Raw genomic sequence first — 17,895 nt, 5'->3', positions numbered from 1 at the left:
GGGGATCAGCACCCCTGGTTACCGATCTACGGGTGCCTGATGGCCTATACACCCAGTCCTTTGGCCCTGTGGCATGACAACAGGAATGTATAATTCAAATTACCATGGATACTTCGGCGGGTGGGCCGGTGTCACTCAATCTTTGAGGATGTCAGGTCCAACAGTGATAATGTCTGGACTTGAGCAGTCTGCAAGTAGATTTGATATTTTTCCAGAGGCTTTATTTTTTAAGGAGGGCGAATGGGGGCAGCTGTATTGCCGGGGGAAATAAATAAAAATGATCAGGAGAACAGGAAGTGAGTGTGCTTAAATAGGGAGGTGTGAAGTGGGGTCGGGGAAGGGAGGCACTGAGCTGGATGGAAGGGTGTATGAGGGCAAGTGGCATGAACATCTAGACTAGAGAAGAAGGCAAATTGTCTTATTGGGAAGCTGAGGGATGAATTTAAAAAAAGAGGACTGTTGGCACATTGTCATATTCACGCCTAGGGTTGCACATTTTGGGGAATATTCAGAGGTGAAAACTTTCCGTGGGAATTAACGGGAATATATGGGAATTAATATTAATACCATTTAAATGTAGATGTTCTTTGCATTGGATATGTTTACCATATCATATGGAGACAGAAACATAAACCTTTTACCTCATCATAGGTAGACATAATTGCACATTATTAAATCCTTCCAATAGAAATAAAAACAATTTAGTTACGAATTGAACTTTAATTAAATGAGTTGACTCTTCACATGGGATGATTTCACTGAACAACAAAAGAAATGATCCCCAATGATCCATAGAATCTCCCAAAAACATTTTCAACATACATCTGTTAAATGATAGTCTAGAAACTAAAGCTTTGGTTGTCTTCCTTTCAGGCTTCCATGTCTTCTCCCTGGAACTCCTCAATGTCCACCTGTTGAACATCAGACGCTGAGGCCTCATCTTCACTGTCACTTTCCAACCTTGTTGATGGATGGTTTGCTGTCAGGCTCAAAAATCCTCAAATTTTCCCGATGGCCAATAATTTTATATATTGGTCAACCTGTTGCGTACTTTGGTGCGTGTGTTCCCAAACAAGGACCAGTTGCGCTCTGAGGGGGCTGATGTTGGTGAGATTTGGAGGATGGTGGAGGCAACAAGGGAAAGGGCCTCAGATCACAAGCCCCTTCCACCAGGTGGCTGATGAGAAATGTTGGCACGACTGCCATATTGCATTTCCATCCCAAAGCCCTTGCTTGGAAGTGTACTTCGCCAGACTGTCAAGAACCTTGCCCTCATCCAGGCCAAGGTGGCGAGACACGGTAGTGATGACACCATAGGCCTTGTTGATCTCTGCACCAGACAGGATGCTCTTGCCAGCATACTTGGGGTCCAACATGTACGCTGCGGTGTGTATGGGCTTCAGGCAGAAGTCTTCACGCTTTTTGATGCATTTCAGAACTGCAGTTTCCTCTGCTTGTAGCAACAGTGAAGTGGGCAGGGCAGTACAGATTTCTTCTCTTACATCTGCAAGCAGAGTCTGAACATCAGACAGGATGGCACTGTCTTCCTCAATCCTTGCAATGGCTACTGCTATAGGTTTCAGGAGTTTCAGGCTGCTTACCACTCTCTCCCAAAATACATCATCCAGGAGGATCCTCTTGATGGGTCTGTCCATATAAGCAGACTGTGATATGGCCATTTCGTGGAGAGACTCTTTCCCTTCCAAGAGACTGTCAAACATGATGACAACACCACTCCAATGGGTGTGGCTGGGCAGCTTCAATGTGGTGCTCTTATTCTTCTCACTTTGCTTGGTGAGGTAGATTACTGCTATAACTTGATGACCCTTCACATACTTAACCATTTCCTTGGCTCTCTTATAGAGTGTATCCCTTGCTTTCAGTGCCATGATGTCCTTGAGGAGCAGATTCAATTCATGAGCCACACAGCCAATGGGTGTGATGTGAGGGTAGGACTCCTCCACTTTAGACCAAGCAGCCTTCATGTTCACAGCATTGTCTATCACCAGTGCAAATACCTTCTGTGGTCTAAGGTCATTGATGACTGCCTTCAGCTCATCTGCAATGTAGAGACCGGTGTGTCTATTGTCCCTTGTGTCTGTGCTCTTGTAGAATACTGGTTGAGGGTTGGAGATGATGTAGTTAATTATTCCTTGCCCACGAACATTCGACCCCCCATCATAGATGATTGCAATACAGTCTGCTTTCTCTATGATTTTCTTGACCTTCACGTGAACTCTGTTGAACTGCATCCAGCAAATGAGTAGATAAAGCATGTCTGGTTGGAGGGGTGTATGCTGGGCGAAGAACATTCAGAAATCTCTTACAATACGCATTGCCTGTGAGCATCAGTGGTGAACCAGTTGCATACACAGCAAGACATTCATCAGCATTTCCCTGACTACGTTCCTCCATTGAATCAAAAAAACTTCTGGTTCTGTCACGGTCGTCGTAATAATTGGACCAAGGTGCAGCGTGAGTAGCGTTCCACGTCTTTATTATAACGTGAAACTTCAGCAAAATACAAAAACAATAAATGAGCAAACGACCGTGAAGACAGTGAAGTGCAAATCACCCACAGAAAAACAAGATACCACAAAACACAGTGGGGAAATCGCTGCCTAAATATGATCCCCAATCAGAGACAACGCTAAACAGCTGCCTCTGATTGGGAACCATACCAAGCACACCAACATAGAAATAAACAACATAGAACACCCCCAGTCACGCCCTGACCTACTATACCATAGAGAACCAAGGGCTCTCTATGGTCAGGGCGTGACAGGTTCCAGGAGGACCATGAGCTGTTGCTATCGATAAGGTGTCTGATTCATCATTTTTACCTAGAATAGAAGTAGAAGGACTTTTGTCAGAGGTTGCTTGTTGTGAGCACTGAGGGAACTTTATGCACTTGGCCAGATGATTCTGCATCTTTGTTGCATTCTTCACATATGATTTGGCACAGTATTTGCAAATGTCCACAGCTTTTCCTTCTACATTAGCGGCAGTGAAATGTCTCCACACATCAGATAGTGCCCGTGGCATTTTCCTGTAAAGATAAGAAAAAAATGAGTTAAAAAATAAATAAAATACAATTCCATGTACAGATAAATAGTTAAGCAGTTAGATTAAACAACTCCTTTGTAAGATAAATGTTTTAAAATGAAACATGTATTGAAACATGTGAATTAACACTCCTCAGTTAGCAGGCTCAAGCAAGCTAAAACCCACACGGTAGCAAAAACTAACTGCCAGAAATTGTTAAGTTAAAAATGATTTAAACGCACCTTTCTGTAGGCTACTATTTACTAGTTAACAAATAATAATGTACGTCATGTAAAATATATTCACCCCACCCAGTATTGATTGAGAGCCATACCCGGCCGAAACAAAGAAATCCCAAACATAGAAACACGGACATAGAATGCCCACCCAAATCACACCCTGACCAAACCTAAATAGAGACATAAAAAGGTTCTCTCAGGTCAGGGCGTGACATGTAAGCTAACTTTGTTGATGAATTTAAGCAAAATTCCAAAAATTTCCAGGCTTAACTTCCCATGGAAGATTTCAAGAAATATTCTAGAAATTTACCGAAACGTTTCCCGACCCTTTGCAACCCTATTCACGCCCCACCAAAAAGTATACTTTGGGACATCTGCTAACCTTATTTGGCAGGGCTTGGCAGAATACTATCCACCCACTACTAAAGCTTAGAGAGCAAAGCCAAATATGCCATCAATATTTTGTCATTTTAAGTGTGGTTCATTTTTTAAGAAAATAACATTTGTCATTCTTGTTATATTCTTATCCGAATGTAGGTTTCTGTTTACCACATGGTGCCCTTTTAACCTATAGCTTTTAGAACAGTCTTCCGACTTTGAGTCACTTCATAGATTCCTACGCACAAAATCCAAAAACAGACATTTTAAAATACTCAAAGTTTTATTTTTGGGTATGTGATCTTCAACTAATAATTTAATTGTTGCAGGGATATTGATTCAGTCCTTATTTTTACATTACATTTAGATAGACTGATATTACACTGGAGTGACAGCTGTGGCAAAGGGCCTTTTTAGCACTATTCACATACACACGCACATGCGCAGCACACACACGCTCATTAAGCAGCCTCATGCTCAATGGCCTGGAAATCATCCTGCTGGCTCCACCCCAAAGTGTGAGCAGCCTTTGTTATGGTAATCAGACTCTTACTTGAGTGTGTGTGCAGGGGGTGCATGTGCGTGCAGTACAACAGGACTTGGCCATCAGTCATCAAGCCTCCTCACAGCGCCCATCCATAGGCCCATACAACATCAGATAAAAAAAATAGTATATTGATGTAAAACGTAAATATAGTTTATTTACTACAAAATAAAAACAAGTTAATTTCAAGGTAATCCTAATCAGGTCTCAGCAATACATGTCTCAACTCTCAAAAGTTTGAGCCTGCAGAATGCCTTGCCGACAACCAGAAGCCCTGTCAGAAAAGAGGTGGGGGAAGGGGGGCTGCAGCCTGCAGTCATCAATATCTGCAGGCCATCTGTCATAGGGGTCTATGGGGGAGGGGGGGCACTCAGTCTCAACTCACAGAAGAAGGACATATTCATCCCTATTTGAGTGAATTTCAACAACTTTCTGTAGCATGTTGCAGTGCTATAGTACAACATTATGTGGTGTATTACCTTGAAAGAAGAACATAACTACACTGAATTTAAGGGTATAGGGCAGGCTATCAGAATTTGTATTAGCCTATGAGTAGGCCACTAGACCTATAACTTGTTCCACACTATTGCCATGTTATAACCACAAGTGCTACCAACATTATTTTATTGACTAAATTAATCTGATTGTGCATTTTTGCACACAACTTCAGTATTATAATCAGTTTCATTACATACTGCAGCACCTACCTTTCACCTGCTGATACAATTCTGAGGGAGTCATTCTGAGAAATGAAAGCTTCCTTTCAGTCATTGGTGGAAAAAGGACCCAATTGTCAAACTTGAGTAAAAGTAAAGACACCTTAATAGAAAATGACTCAAGTAAAAGTGAAAGTCACCCAGTAAAATAATACTTAAGTAAAAGTCTAAAAGTATTTAGCTTTAAATATACTTAAGCATCAAAAGTAAATGTAATTGCTAAAATATACTTTAGTATCATAAGTAAATGTATAAATAATTTCAAATTCCTTATATTAAGAAAACCAGACAGCACCATTTTTGTAGTTTTTTTAAAATGTACTTATGGGTAGCCAGGGGCACACTCCAACACTCAGACATAATTTACCAACAAAGCATGTGTGTTTAGTATCACTGCCAGATCAGAGGCAGTAGGGTTGACCAGGGAGGGATGTTCTATTGATAAGTGTGTGAATTTGACAATTTTCCTGTCCTGCTAAGCATTCAAATAGTAACAAGTACTTTTGGGTGTCAGGTAAAATGTATGTCATTTTCTTTTGGTATGTAGTGAAGTAAAAGTAAAAGTTGTCAAAAGTATAAATAGTAAAGTACAGATACCCCCAAAAACTACTTAAGTAGTACTTTAAAATAGTTTCACTTCAGTACTTTACACCACTGTTTTCAGTAACACTTTTAAAGCTAAAGCATATTTAAGGAGTTGCAATGAGAGAAAGGGAAGAAGTCGGATTAGACTTGTGACTTGCTGGGGTCCGCGACCCCTTTGTGTTCCTTTTCAATGAGCATTGTTTTGGAACATTGACAGTGTGCACCGCTCTCATTGGCTGTTTTAGGAAACAATAACAGGACCGGTGGCCTCTGATTGGTTCAACCCGACAGCTGCCCAATACCCCTCTCCGTCTGATAAGTTTCTCTAACCAACTTTATTTAGTATGAAGTCAAGTTGCTTGTGCTTTGAAGCAGTGTGCAAAGGGAAATTTCACCGCAAAGAAGATGAAGCTGTGTAAAACGTTTTTAGGTGAGTAGCCTATGTATTATCTGTTTTTCTCTAGCTCTTCTGTAAGATATGTGTTGATGGCTAACTGAACTCAGGTTAGGAGCAGAAGTGACGGTCTAAGCATAGTTCACTAATTTATCTGTTAGGATAGGACTCTGTCCTTTGTTGTAGCCTAAACTTGCATGTTTTTTATTCAATCATTTGAATTATGTTATAGTCTGTTTATGCTGCATTATTTGATATAGGCTATAGATGTTTAATCCAATACTTATTAATTTCGTAGGCTGTATAGCCAAGTGGCTAATTTAAAGACACAGTAGCCTATTGGTTGTAAGGAAAGTGTCAGTATTTGCATTGGTTTATCACTAGGATAGATAAACGGGTTGGTTGTTTTACCAACAAAACCGACGCGTGCGGAACAATGGGGAGAAAACAGACAGGGTTGGCTTAGAATGTTGCCAACATGTAAACTAGTGAATATTTAGTCTCCACTGTTTATTGAAAACATAAATACATTTGCACAATGGGCACTTGTAGTCTCTCGAATACATCGTTACAGCTTTTGTTTAGCTAGCTAGCGAATTTCATTCAAAACAAGACATGGTGGCATCAAGAACAAGATTAAACGATCCAATTCCTCACATGGCAGTTTGTAATTCCTGCTAGCAAACTGGCCATCCAAGAATCACAACAAGCTGACTTCTGCCCCATGAATGCGCGCACATCAATTTCATGAAGTTGTCAGCTAACCCATCTACTGGCTAGCATCTTCCAGCCACTAGGCCTACTAGACACAAACAGGTGGCGTCAACTTTATTTAAACGGTCTAATTATGTCAAGGTGACTGCTTTGTATTTCATTTACAATAACTCATGAACTCTACTTACACAATGTAATTTTAACCCAAAATGTATGGCAGCTATAGAGTAGTGAGGAGGAGGAGTCTACCATGTCAGGAAGCGACTTCACCATTCATTTTCTGTATTCAGGGTTCACTTAAACATGGTTTAAGCTTTGTTGTAATATTGACAGTTACAGCTGATTTCAGGATTGTATATTGATTCCCTGTCCTTAAATATAGGTAATCTGATTTAATTCAGTCTCCGAATCGTTTAATCAAAGTTTTCGCCTCCAGCTCCAGATATCAGGGCATGACAATCACAATCTGTCTCCTGAATTGTGCACTAAACCCGAACAATTTTTCTCTGTTTTTCCCTCGTTTACAATATTTACCAAATCTACAAAATCAAAATTGGCTCTATCGTAAACAAAACATTTGCTTTTTGGTCTTAATTTAAGGTTAGGGTTAGGTATAAGGTTAACACGCAGTGAGGTTAAAGTTAGGGCTAGGTTTGAAATCATATTTTAAGATGCATTGTAAATGGAGTTTATGACTTTATGGCTGTGGTACTAGTGACGACTGTTTTCCCTGGCTAAACTAGCTGGCTAGCTGAACTGTGCTAGTTTTCGTCCTCATTTCCAAACTTCATAAACGTATACAATCATGTAACAACAAAAAATCGCTGGAAATAAACTTACATTATTTATTGTTGTATTGTTTTGATGAAGCGTCATGATTGGTTGGAGATATCAGTCGTAAAACGACGGTAGCGAAGGTATCCTAGTGGTTAGGCCAGTAACCGAAAGGTTTCTAGATCGAATCCCCGAGCTGACAAGGTAAACATATGTCGTTAACCCATTGTTCCTATGCCGTCATTGTAAATAAGAATTTGTTCTTAACTGACTTGACTAGTTAAATAAAATAAATATCACTGGTACTTAAATTGGATCCAAGTTCAGATTTGAGATCCACCGGCGTTATTGGCTTAGGGTTAGCTGGACGTTTCTGACTGTTCTTGGAACTGTGGCAACGGGCAGCCTCTCCCCGCTTGGCTCGACGGGATATGTAGTGATTTTGCCAACGCAGCTAGAAATGTAGGCCTACACAGTCTTGTACGGAGGAATGAAGTGCTGCCAGAGCGCGACCCTCACCTTTTTCATTTTGAGAATACACGGAACTGGTAAAAAAAAAATGTCTGGAAAATTTGCCTATTTCTGAAGCTGAATCAATGTCACGCAAGATCACATAGGTTAATGATGAATGAGTATTTTACATAACAGAACCGAATATAATAACATAGCATAACACCTCGTTTCTAGTGAGATTTTAGGATAGTTAACTGAAGCTGAATAGTCGCATCTATTTTCTCATGCGGCTCAAAGCTCAACAGCGCGCGCCACTAGACAATATACATGCTTCGATTTGTTTGTTAACACCATCTGCTCTAACTTGCTCACGAAACAGTAATCTAAATGCATATTCGCATGAAACTGATTCAGATCAAATGATTGGCATGCAGACGCAGTTTGGGCATTTCACTGGTAAAATGTGAATAATTGTCATTGACAGTGATGATGGCCTATTTTGAAATTAAGTAGACCAATGCCGAACTTGGTGTTTGAGTGTTTTAAACATATAACATTTCTTGAGACAATATATGTGGGTACAGGCAGACATTGCAGTTGGAAGATGCATTTTATGCATATTCTATAGGCTAATGATATTCAATGCTACATCTGTCAGTACAAACTTTGATTGAGAAATTATTATGAAATAAATAAATACAAATTGCACTACACCACTGCTTGTAACCTTAACCTTTTTTAAAACTGACTATCGTATTTGTTGATGAAATCGGACTGTATTAATATCACGAGTAATCCAGGAATGTCACGAGTTAATTGTCATGAGAAAATAGCAACTCGACAGAGTGCATTGACTACAATGAATGGCTAAATTACTTCCGGACACGAGGGGTCAGCGGAGCTCCTCCGTCTCCTCACCACTCTATAAAACTAGTCGACAAGGTCAATAAAAAAAAATAAAAAAATGAATTGCACAGTTGCTGATTTTCAGCTGTTTATGTAAAGTGTTTCTGTAGCCTACATGACCGAAATTATATCAACAGAAAAACAATGTTGACTCCTAACCACACAAGGCCCTTTGTGCTGACCAAAGATTTCCTGAACTCACATTCCGTCCAGACACTGTTAGACAAAGGAAAGTTGTGACCCTTCAGGGATTAGTGGCTCTTAACTCTGTATAGGGGACGTCAGGCTGCAGGCGTATTAAAAAAGTTTTGTGCGGGGTGGGGGAGTCTGTCAGATTGGTCCATCTGTTGGTGGGGAGTCGAAAGTGTAGCCTACCCTCTCGTCGGTCGCCCCCTATGTAATATTTATACAGCCGGGCCTAGTCACAGCAGATCCAACGCTAATTGTATCCCAGAGCAGGGCTGTCCATCTGCACTGGGGCTATAAAATGTGCCTGAGATTAGATGGGGGAGAAAAAGGCCCCAGCTGGTAACCGAAGAGGAGGTGAGTCTCTTTAAATATGCAAAACTATTTCGAAGTTACTTCATTTTTAACAGTGCCAAAATGTGGATTCTTTTTTTCTAGATTTGCAACCGGACGTCTGATGGGTATAGACTAGGCCTGCTAGGCTATAGACCTATGCCCAATAAGTAAAAACATTTAGTTACATGCACTCCAAAGTGTAAACTACTAATTCATTTTAGCCTATTCGTATTGTTTAAGTTATTGATTGGGTTTTTAAATTTGTATAGGCATAGGCTGCATGATTTGATGATTAGACCTAGATTACTGTCATATATTCGTGGCTATGTTAGCATTTATTAACATATATTTAAACCTTCTTCTGAAGTTGATGCTTTTTTTGCTGTTACATTATATTATTTTCATCAAAACAAACGTTTTTCGTTTGATACTTTGGATGCCTACACAACGTGCTACGAAGACGTTGTCTATAACAGACCCCATGCAATTCGAATCAATTATTCAATGAACAAGTGGCGCAGCGGTCTAAAGCACTGCACCTCAATGCAAGAGGCATCACTGCAGTCGCTGGTTCGAATCCAGGCTGTATCACATCCGGTCGTGATTAGGAGTCCCATAGGGCGGACACAATTGGCTGGGGTAGGCCGTCATTCTAAATAAGAATTTGTTCTTAACTGACTTGCCTAGTTAAATAAATGATAACGTCAAAAGCCGATGTTTTTAAAAATTGTACTTTGAAGGGTTTTCTATCGGTGTGCATTGGAAAGTGGTTTATATTGAGCTGTAATAGTAATTGCCACACTTATAAGACCAAATGTCATGTTTATGGAGGGCAGTTTTAGCAGAGTGGTCTAGCTACTGTCCATGGTGCTGAAACTAAGGCACGCGCCACCCAAGCGCTGTCCGGGACACTGAACTGTTCAAGAACCTTGCACGGTGCTTAGATTTGCCTCAATGCTGATGTTGATTGAGGGTGTCGAGTCTAAAGATAATTTATGATTGATGCAGCATGATAAGTGATATCAAAAATTAACTGGAGTACCCGAAGCCCTGCCCCTCTTAGCCTATGTTGTGGGGTTTGCTATGGTGATGTCAGAGTATGGGGGAGGGGTGAACAAGGGACCATGAGCGAAAGGTAAGGCAATATTACGTATTCTCGCTGACAAAGGCAAATGAAGCCATGTTTTTTTGCTTATGCATTTTGGAGTAGGCTATTCTACATTTAAAGTTGGAGTAATGCCGCATTTGTAAACTGGAGACTGGTGGAAGAGCACTCAGCTCCGGATTATGTTTGATGTCTCTAACCGTCAATGAGGGCGGTGCGGGGATGTTGTGGACGTTGTATCCAATGCTGAGCAGAAGTTGTTGAAATAGGGATCAGAAAGCCCGTTTTGCCTACTTGAAAACAACGAAGCAACCTGAACCATTCAAGAATGGTAGGCTATTTATAAATGATATTACGTTTACAATTCTGCAGTATATAGTTACATTATTATGTTCCCCAAATTCGTTTGAAATCAGATTGTAAACATATCCTTTCGCGAATATATTTTGGTTTCTATAATGGACGTCCCGGTCCTAATTCTTAAAGATGCAGTCTCTTTAGGCTGCTCATTTATATAAAACACTAATCTTATTTTACATAACCTTCAGTATCATATACATTATGGACAGAAAAAGCAGAACACACAGTTCTGTTAATCCAAAGGTAATCCAAAGGTAATCCAAACGACCAGAGAATGTCAATTCGGACAAATGACGGAACTCTTTTGGATATTCCCGTTGAAATAAACGTTTATCGTTTTAATATGAGTTTCAGAATAAGCTATAATGTTCACAGATTGTAAAACATTAATGTGTGATTTGTAGCCGATTTAGTGTTGCTTAGGGTTCCGGAAACTTGGAGAAAAGCATAATGTTGATAAGTTTGAAAGCTGTAGGCCTTGTACAGTAGCCTATGCCATTGTATTTTGTGGTTTACCCTTTCTTTCCATTATGAAGAGCCTATAGAAAAAGTAGGAGATATCAAATAATATTTGAAGCTAGGCATATTTGTTTCGATTTAGGGTGCTATTGTGAAAGTCCTTTATGTTTTTGCAACCCGGAGAGGCATAGGCCTTTAATAAACGCAATGTTGCCTACTTTTCTTGTTCCTATCTCTTCTTCAGTTTTTTGTCTTTGTAGTTCAGTTGTATGTGGATGTTCACTCGATGACCAATTAAGGCCCAAACCTGCATGTTATTTTGTTACAAAGTGGCTTTGCAATGGGCCTACTTGCTGCGTTACTATATCATTTGCCTAGTGCTTTGCTACTCGGCTCGCAGGAGGTTGTGTGTCGATGACTGTAAAGTGTGTCGGTAGGAGACCGGGGGAGGTGGAGCTACATTTCCGAGAGCTCAAATGTCACCATCTCCCGGGGCTATGTGCGCTCAGAGTGCCATTTATAACGAGTTTATTAATATAGTAGCACTAGAAAAACCCACCCAAGCTTGATATTTGAAGGCTCTCTCTCTCTACAGCAAGGACTGATTAAATCGAAGGCGTGGTGCTATAGCCTCTCATACAGAGTGAGTGTGTTAGGTCGTGTTAGCACCATGGACAGCGAGCGCCGTGGTGTTTTTGTGCAATAACGATAAACAAAGACACGAAGCCCCGTTCTCTTTAAACCCACAATCCAATCCAAAGGTCTAATTCCATTATGTGCAATACAGAAGAAAAATAACATGGTCGAGGGCTCTGCTTTGGGTAGGCTAGCTGCTCTGGTAAGCGGATATGCATTTCCGTTGTACAGTTAAATATTTTAGCATATATGCTTCCTGGCTGGTTTATTAAAGGCTATTCCTCAAATAACACAATTACCACCAGTTACAGGGCTAACTGTCCATCCATATAGCAGGCGTAATCATAGGTAGGCCTAATATGGTATAAAATTATACATATTTTTTGCACATTGCTACATGTTTTACGCAACATGATCTTAAAACACTGTCGGCGATCCCTCAATATCAGTGATTAACTGAGAGATCTAGTGATAACACACGTGCAGACCTTCTGTATTGTTCTCTTATATTTCTCTGGGAGAATCCACACACAGCCCAACCCTGTTCGTGGAGAGCTAACCTCCGGTAGGTTAGACATTTTTTTCGTTACATTTTAGTCATTTATCAGACGCGATTTACAGTAGTAAATGCATACATTTCCGTACTTTCTCGTACTGGGCCCCCGTGGGAATCGAAACCACAACCCTGGCGTTGCAAGCTGCATGCTCTACCAACTAAGCCACACGGTTGTAACTAACAGTTTTAACTAACCTGATTCCGTTTATCAACCTGCTAATTATTAGAAACAGGTGCGCTAGATTAGGGTTGTAGCGAAAACCTACAGGATGGTAGCTCTCCAGGCACAGGGTTGAAGAGTCCTAATGTATGGGGAGCTCCAAGGTACCAGGTGCCCACATGAGGCAATAGCTGTGTGGATATAGTTCGTAATGTATAGTAGGCCTAAAATAAAACAGCTGGGTCGAGTGCCCATCCTATACAGTACCAGTCAAAAGTTTGGACACACCTACTCATTCCAGGGTTTTTCTTACATCTTTACTATTTTCTACATTATAGAATAATAGTGAAGACACATCTCAACATCAACTGTTCAGAGGAGACTGCATGAATCAGGCATTGCAAAGAAACCAATACTAAAGGACACCAATAATAAGAAGAGACTTGCAAGAACCACACGCAATAGACTTTAGACCAGTGGAAATCTGTCCGCATGTGTGGTTCCCACCTTGAACCATGGAAGAGATGGTGTGGGGGTGCTTTGCTGGTGACACTGTCAGTGATTTTGTAGTTTGCGCTTAGTGGGACTATCATTTGTTTTTCAACAGGACAATGACCCAAAACACACCTCCAGGCTGTGTAAGGACTATTTGACCAAGAAGGAGAGTGATGGAGTGCTGCATCAGATGACCTGGCCTCCACAATCACCTGACCTCAACCCAATTGAGATGGTTTGGGATGAGTTGGACCGCAGAGTGAAGGAAAAGCAGCCAACAAGTGCTCAGCATATGTGGGAACTCCTTCAAGACTGTTGGGAAAAAGCATTCCAGGTGAAGCTGGTTGAGAGAATGTCAAGAGTGTGCAAAGATGTCATCAAGGCAAAGAGTGGCTACTTTGAGGAATCTCAAATATAAAATATATTTTGATTTGTTTAACAACTTTTTGGTTACTACATGATTCCATGTGTTATTTCATAGTTTTGATGTCTTCCCTATTATTCTACAATGTAAAATAAAGAAAAACCCTTGAAACTTTTGACTGGTTTTTGTACATTGTTCACGGGTGTAACTCTGTGTCATCGTAGAATTAGAATATCGTTATATAGCCTAGTGGGTGCAATAACAATAATAATATAATAAGAGTCATGGTTAGTTATCACCCTCTTATGAACCATCCACCTGTTTTACCTATAGCTCTGTCCAGATTGAACATGAGATGATTTCTGGGGTGCTTTACAACGTTAATTTTGTGTACACGTTTTAAAAAAACAAACATTTTGTACACAAATAAGATCAACAACAAACAACACCGCCAATCAAATGTACATTATGTAATGAAATGAACTTGCCATACATGGAAATAATATAGTACGTAACGGGTTAGGATGTCACCAGTGCAGACAGTATAGGCCTGTCTAAGTATTTATGCTTTATGCTGGTGATGTATAACCATGACTTTGTGTCCAATGTCTCTCCTCTCCAATAGAAAATGAGTTCAGAGGCCAGCTGCTGAACCAGAGGTGGACACGAGGGGACAGAATAAGCAGATTCTGTGAGACCAAGAGGAGCCTGCGAATCAAAGTGAGAAGCTGTGTGTGTGTGTGTGTGTGTGTGTGTGTGTGTGTGTGTGTGTGTGTGTGTGTGTGTGTGTGTGTGTGTGTGTGTGTGTGTGTGTGTGTGTGTGTGTGTTTGTGTGCGTGCATGTGTGTGCCTGTGTCTGTGTGAGAAAGAGCGAGAGAGAAATAGAGAGTTAATGCTTTGTGATAACAATGAGTACTGTCAGAAACAGTGACCCTCCCATTTCACACAAATCTATCTCACTCTGCTCCTCTCTCCCACTCTCTTCCTTCCCTCCCTAAACGGAAGGAGGTCATACATTTTTCCTTTTAAAAGCTTTTATTAGAGTTGATAAGGACTCTGCTTTTGTAACCAGATCTTGCTCCATTGAGGATGAGGGGAGGTTCCACCTCACTTTGAAATCAGTATGAATGTTATGTGTATGTGTTTGGTTATGGGTGTATCTGTGCTTTAAAATACTTGTGTGTGGGAAGAGGAAGACAGGGGGAAGATAAAATGATACTGCTATGGTACTTGCAATAAGGTACTGTGTGGATTGATGATGTAGAATAATTGTAGAGAAGTCACTCAAAAAGTGAAGCTGTGTGTGTGTGTGTGTGTGTGTGTGTGTGTGTGTGTGTGTGTGTGTGTGTGTGTGTGTGTGTGTGTGTGTATCAAAATGTGTACCTGTGTGCCTACGTAGTGTGTGTGTGTGAGTGAGTGAGTGAGTGAGTGAGTGAGTGAGTGAGTGAGTGAGTGAGTGAGGTAAAGAGAGGTAGTGAGTGCACTGTCATGACACTTTGCGTTTCAGATGAGTCAGGAAGCAGCAGAAACAAGAACACGGACCCGCTCAAAAGGCATCAGAGGTGAGCTGGGGCCACACAAATGCACGCACAAACGCATGATACTAATGGAAACAGCTTCATTTGGAGTGCATTTAGGATAAGTGTGTCTTTTGGATGTTCACCGTTTGTCTTTTTACTCCCCAGTACCCAGTGAACTCGTGGGAACAGAGTTAAGGTGAGAGAGGACAATGTTTTATGCTACGGCATTAAATTCACAGACACAGTTTTCCTATTACTGTATACATGTAGCCCAGCCCTGATAAATGTAATATTTAGACTGGCCCAGTGGACTTAAACCAGAGCATGCAGATATTCAGAGCAAATAAACTGGGCTGGTGATGAACTGGAAAGCACATACAGAGTTTGAACGTATCCATTGCGCAACTGAAGAAAACAAATGTTTGTTTTCTGTTTGTATCACTAAGTAGTTGCCCCACCCCTGGATGTGATGGTTCAGGCCATGTCAGTGGGAGATATTCACGACACAAAAGGTATGATATACTAACTATACTAACTACCACTAACTCTTAGCACTCAAGTTCACAGTTTTTTAAAATAGATCTCAACTTTGGGTCATTGATTAAAAGCACCATAACAAATTCAACGTATAGTGTAAAATATACATTTGAAGGGGAATTCAATAGTCTCTTACCATCTCCTCACCTTGCACCCACAGCGTTCTCGGATGCCCAATAGTGAAGAAGAGGAAACTTGCGGAGGCGGAGGCAGAGGCAGAAGAGAATCAGCCCGCCCCTAAGAAAAAGTCCCCGTCCCTGAAGTTGGCCATGGACGAGGGTTTCAACGCAGCAGACAGTGATGCTGGCAGTGAGGTGGAGCATGAGGAGGAGGAGGAGTCAGAGGATGAGGAACAGAAAGAGAAAGAAAACAATAAAACGCCAAACCCGCTGGAGTCCATGAAAGGTGAGTCAAGAGAAGACCACGATCCAAGGAAAATATCACATTTATCATGGATTGTTATTGGCTATTACAGTGGTACATATTGATATTGATAATGATACTAAAGTAAGTAATGATGGAAAGACAAATATATAGGGAACAGCTCTCTCTTTAGCAATAACCTATCAACTCTGCACTGTACACAGCCAATTGCGCACAGGTGTTACCCGAAGACACAGAAAAAGAGAAGTCTGTCGAGTTCGACACCATAGCTGCACCTGAAGCAGAGGCTCTGCAGCAGGACACAGAGGCAGCCACCACAATCCAACAGCAGGCTTCCACAGAGGCAGAAGGGGAAACAGAGGCAGAGACAGCGACAGACAGACGCAAAGAGGAGGTGCAAGAAGTGGCAGAGATACAGGCCGCAGAGGAGGAGGAGGAGGAGGAGGAAGATGCGGGGACAGTTGATGAATACAGAACAACAGAGCAGCCCAAAGGCAACGATGAAACAGGGAGAACAGAGATTGAGGAGAAGCAAAAGGAGGAGGTAGGAGACGAGGAAGAAGAGGAAGAAGAGGAAGAAGAGGGGGTGGAGGAAGAGAAAGAGGAGGAGAGGCAATGTGTGGGTCAGGAGAACTCAGATCATCAGTACTCCAGTGGTGACTACAGCAGGCATCAGGCAAAAGTGGAAGGAGATGAGGAAGAAGAAGAGGAAGAGAAGGAGGGAGAGGAGACTGAGAAGAAGGTAATGGAAGAGAAGGAGGAGGAAGAGGAGGAGGAGGTGGTCCACGTGGAGCCTGCCATCTCTCTTGCCTCTAGTACGCTTGCTCAGGGATGTGAGGATACAGAAGTGGCACTGGAGGAGGTAAAGATTGGTACCCCATTGACAGAAGAGGAGGAAGAGGAGGAGGAAGGAGAGGAGGAAACAGAAGCAGGGGAGGTGGAAGAAGAAGACCAAGAATCTCACAAAGCCTCACCTACCACAGTGGTCATCGAGATACGATCTGAGGAGGAGGAGGAAGAGGAGGAGGAAGATGACTGTCTCTCACAGGGTTCAGGCGTGACAGATGACTCTGAGACCTGGGATATGACCCGGGGGAACTTGGGGCTGCTGGAGCAAGCCATCGCCCTGAAGGCCGAGCAGGTGAGAGGGCCGCACGACGACCAACAGTCTCCCAAGGACCAGCGCTACCACAGCCCCGAGGACAGGGCCAGCAAACCCATGGACCCAGCCATGCGACACAGAGGACACCACAGCAAAGGTAGGACAGTTTATGGTTTATCAAGATATCTTTTAACCCACCATAGATTAATCTTCCAATTATTATCCTGCTCACTCAACTTCTCTCCCCTTTCCATCCAGACAAGAAAGAGGTGAAATGCCCCACCCCTGGGTGTGATGGGACGGGCCATGTGACTGGGCTGTACCCCCACCACCGCAGCCTCTCTGGGTGCCCTCACAAAGACAGGATCCCACCTGAGAGTGAGTACTTTTGTTTGTTGTACTAGCAGAATACTAATACAGTACTACCAAAGGGAAACATTACTGCTTTGAACAATATGCAGACTTGTCACACATGCATACATCTCTCTGTCTATGTCTCTTTGCCTCCATTTCCCTAGTCCTGGCCATGCACGAGAACGTGCTGAAGTGTCCAACTCCAGGATGCACAGGCCAAGGTCACGTCAACAGCAATCGCAACACGCACCGCAGGTATTATACTGTCCAACGATTATAACCTCACATTTACCTTTTATCCCTACACTTAAAGACTATCATTGAGTGTATGGTAAATGAGCTGTTGATGAGCTGTAGTTCTAGTCACAAAGTTAGTCAATCAAAAGGGAAACAATTGATTAATTATCACTGTCTCTCTTTGTCTGTCTCAGTCTGTCCGGTTGTCCCATCGCAGCTGCAGAGAAACTCGCCAAGGGGGGCCAAGTCACCCTCAGTCACCCCCAGCCTTCAGTCAGCGAGCCCTCAACTGGGAGCCCCCACTCAGACAGAGTTCTCAGGTGAGCCCCCTCTCCTCCTCCCTTTCTCCCCTTACT

General features: G+C 42.0%; 2 protein-coding genes across 9 annotated transcripts in view; one reads left to right on the top strand and one right to left on the bottom strand.

Moving 5' to 3' along the window:
* Positions 1-713: 713 nt before the first annotated feature.
* On the bottom strand, positions 714-8,385 carry LOC145860904 (uncharacterized). The gene is made up of 2 exons (XM_082962044.1): positions 7,456-8,385; positions 714-3,049 (listed from the first exon to the last, which is right to left on the bottom strand). The coding sequence occupies exon 2, from the start codon at positions 2,310-2,312 to the stop codon at positions 1,149-1,151; it is 1,164 nt and encodes a 387-aa protein (XP_082818170.1). The 5' UTR covers positions 2,313-3,049; positions 7,456-8,385; the 3' UTR covers positions 714-1,148.
* Positions 5,806-17,895, top strand: part of LOC106572224 (myelin transcription factor 1) — a 31,889-nt gene continuing 19,799 nt past the window's right edge. For 4 of the 8 annotated variants that reach the window (XM_014146221.2, XM_014146219.2, XM_014146220.2 and 1 more), the window contains exons 1-10: positions 5,806-5,937; positions 14,031-14,125; positions 14,913-14,967; positions 15,091-15,121; positions 15,372-15,437; positions 15,623-15,867; positions 16,050-17,105; positions 17,207-17,326; positions 17,467-17,557; positions 17,734-17,859. In XM_014146221.2, coding sequence (XP_014001696.1) covers positions 5,913-5,937; positions 14,031-14,125; positions 14,913-14,967; positions 15,091-15,121; positions 15,372-15,437; positions 15,623-15,867; positions 16,050-17,105; positions 17,207-17,326; positions 17,467-17,557; positions 17,734-17,859 — 1,910 coding nt within the window. In that variant the 5' untranslated portion in view covers positions 5,806-5,912. The other 4 variants (XM_014146217.2, XM_014146223.3, XM_014146222.2 and 1 more) reach the window with 4 other exon arrangements.

Source organism: Salmo salar, chromosome 15 (assembly GCF_965601325.2).
Source record: "Salmo salar chromosome 15, fSalSal1, whole genome shotgun sequence".
Taxonomy (NCBI): domain Eukaryota; kingdom Metazoa; phylum Chordata; class Actinopteri; order Salmoniformes; family Salmonidae; genus Salmo; species Salmo salar.
Note: the sequence above shows the minus strand (reverse complement) of the source record. Positions and strands in the feature narration are given on the sequence as shown.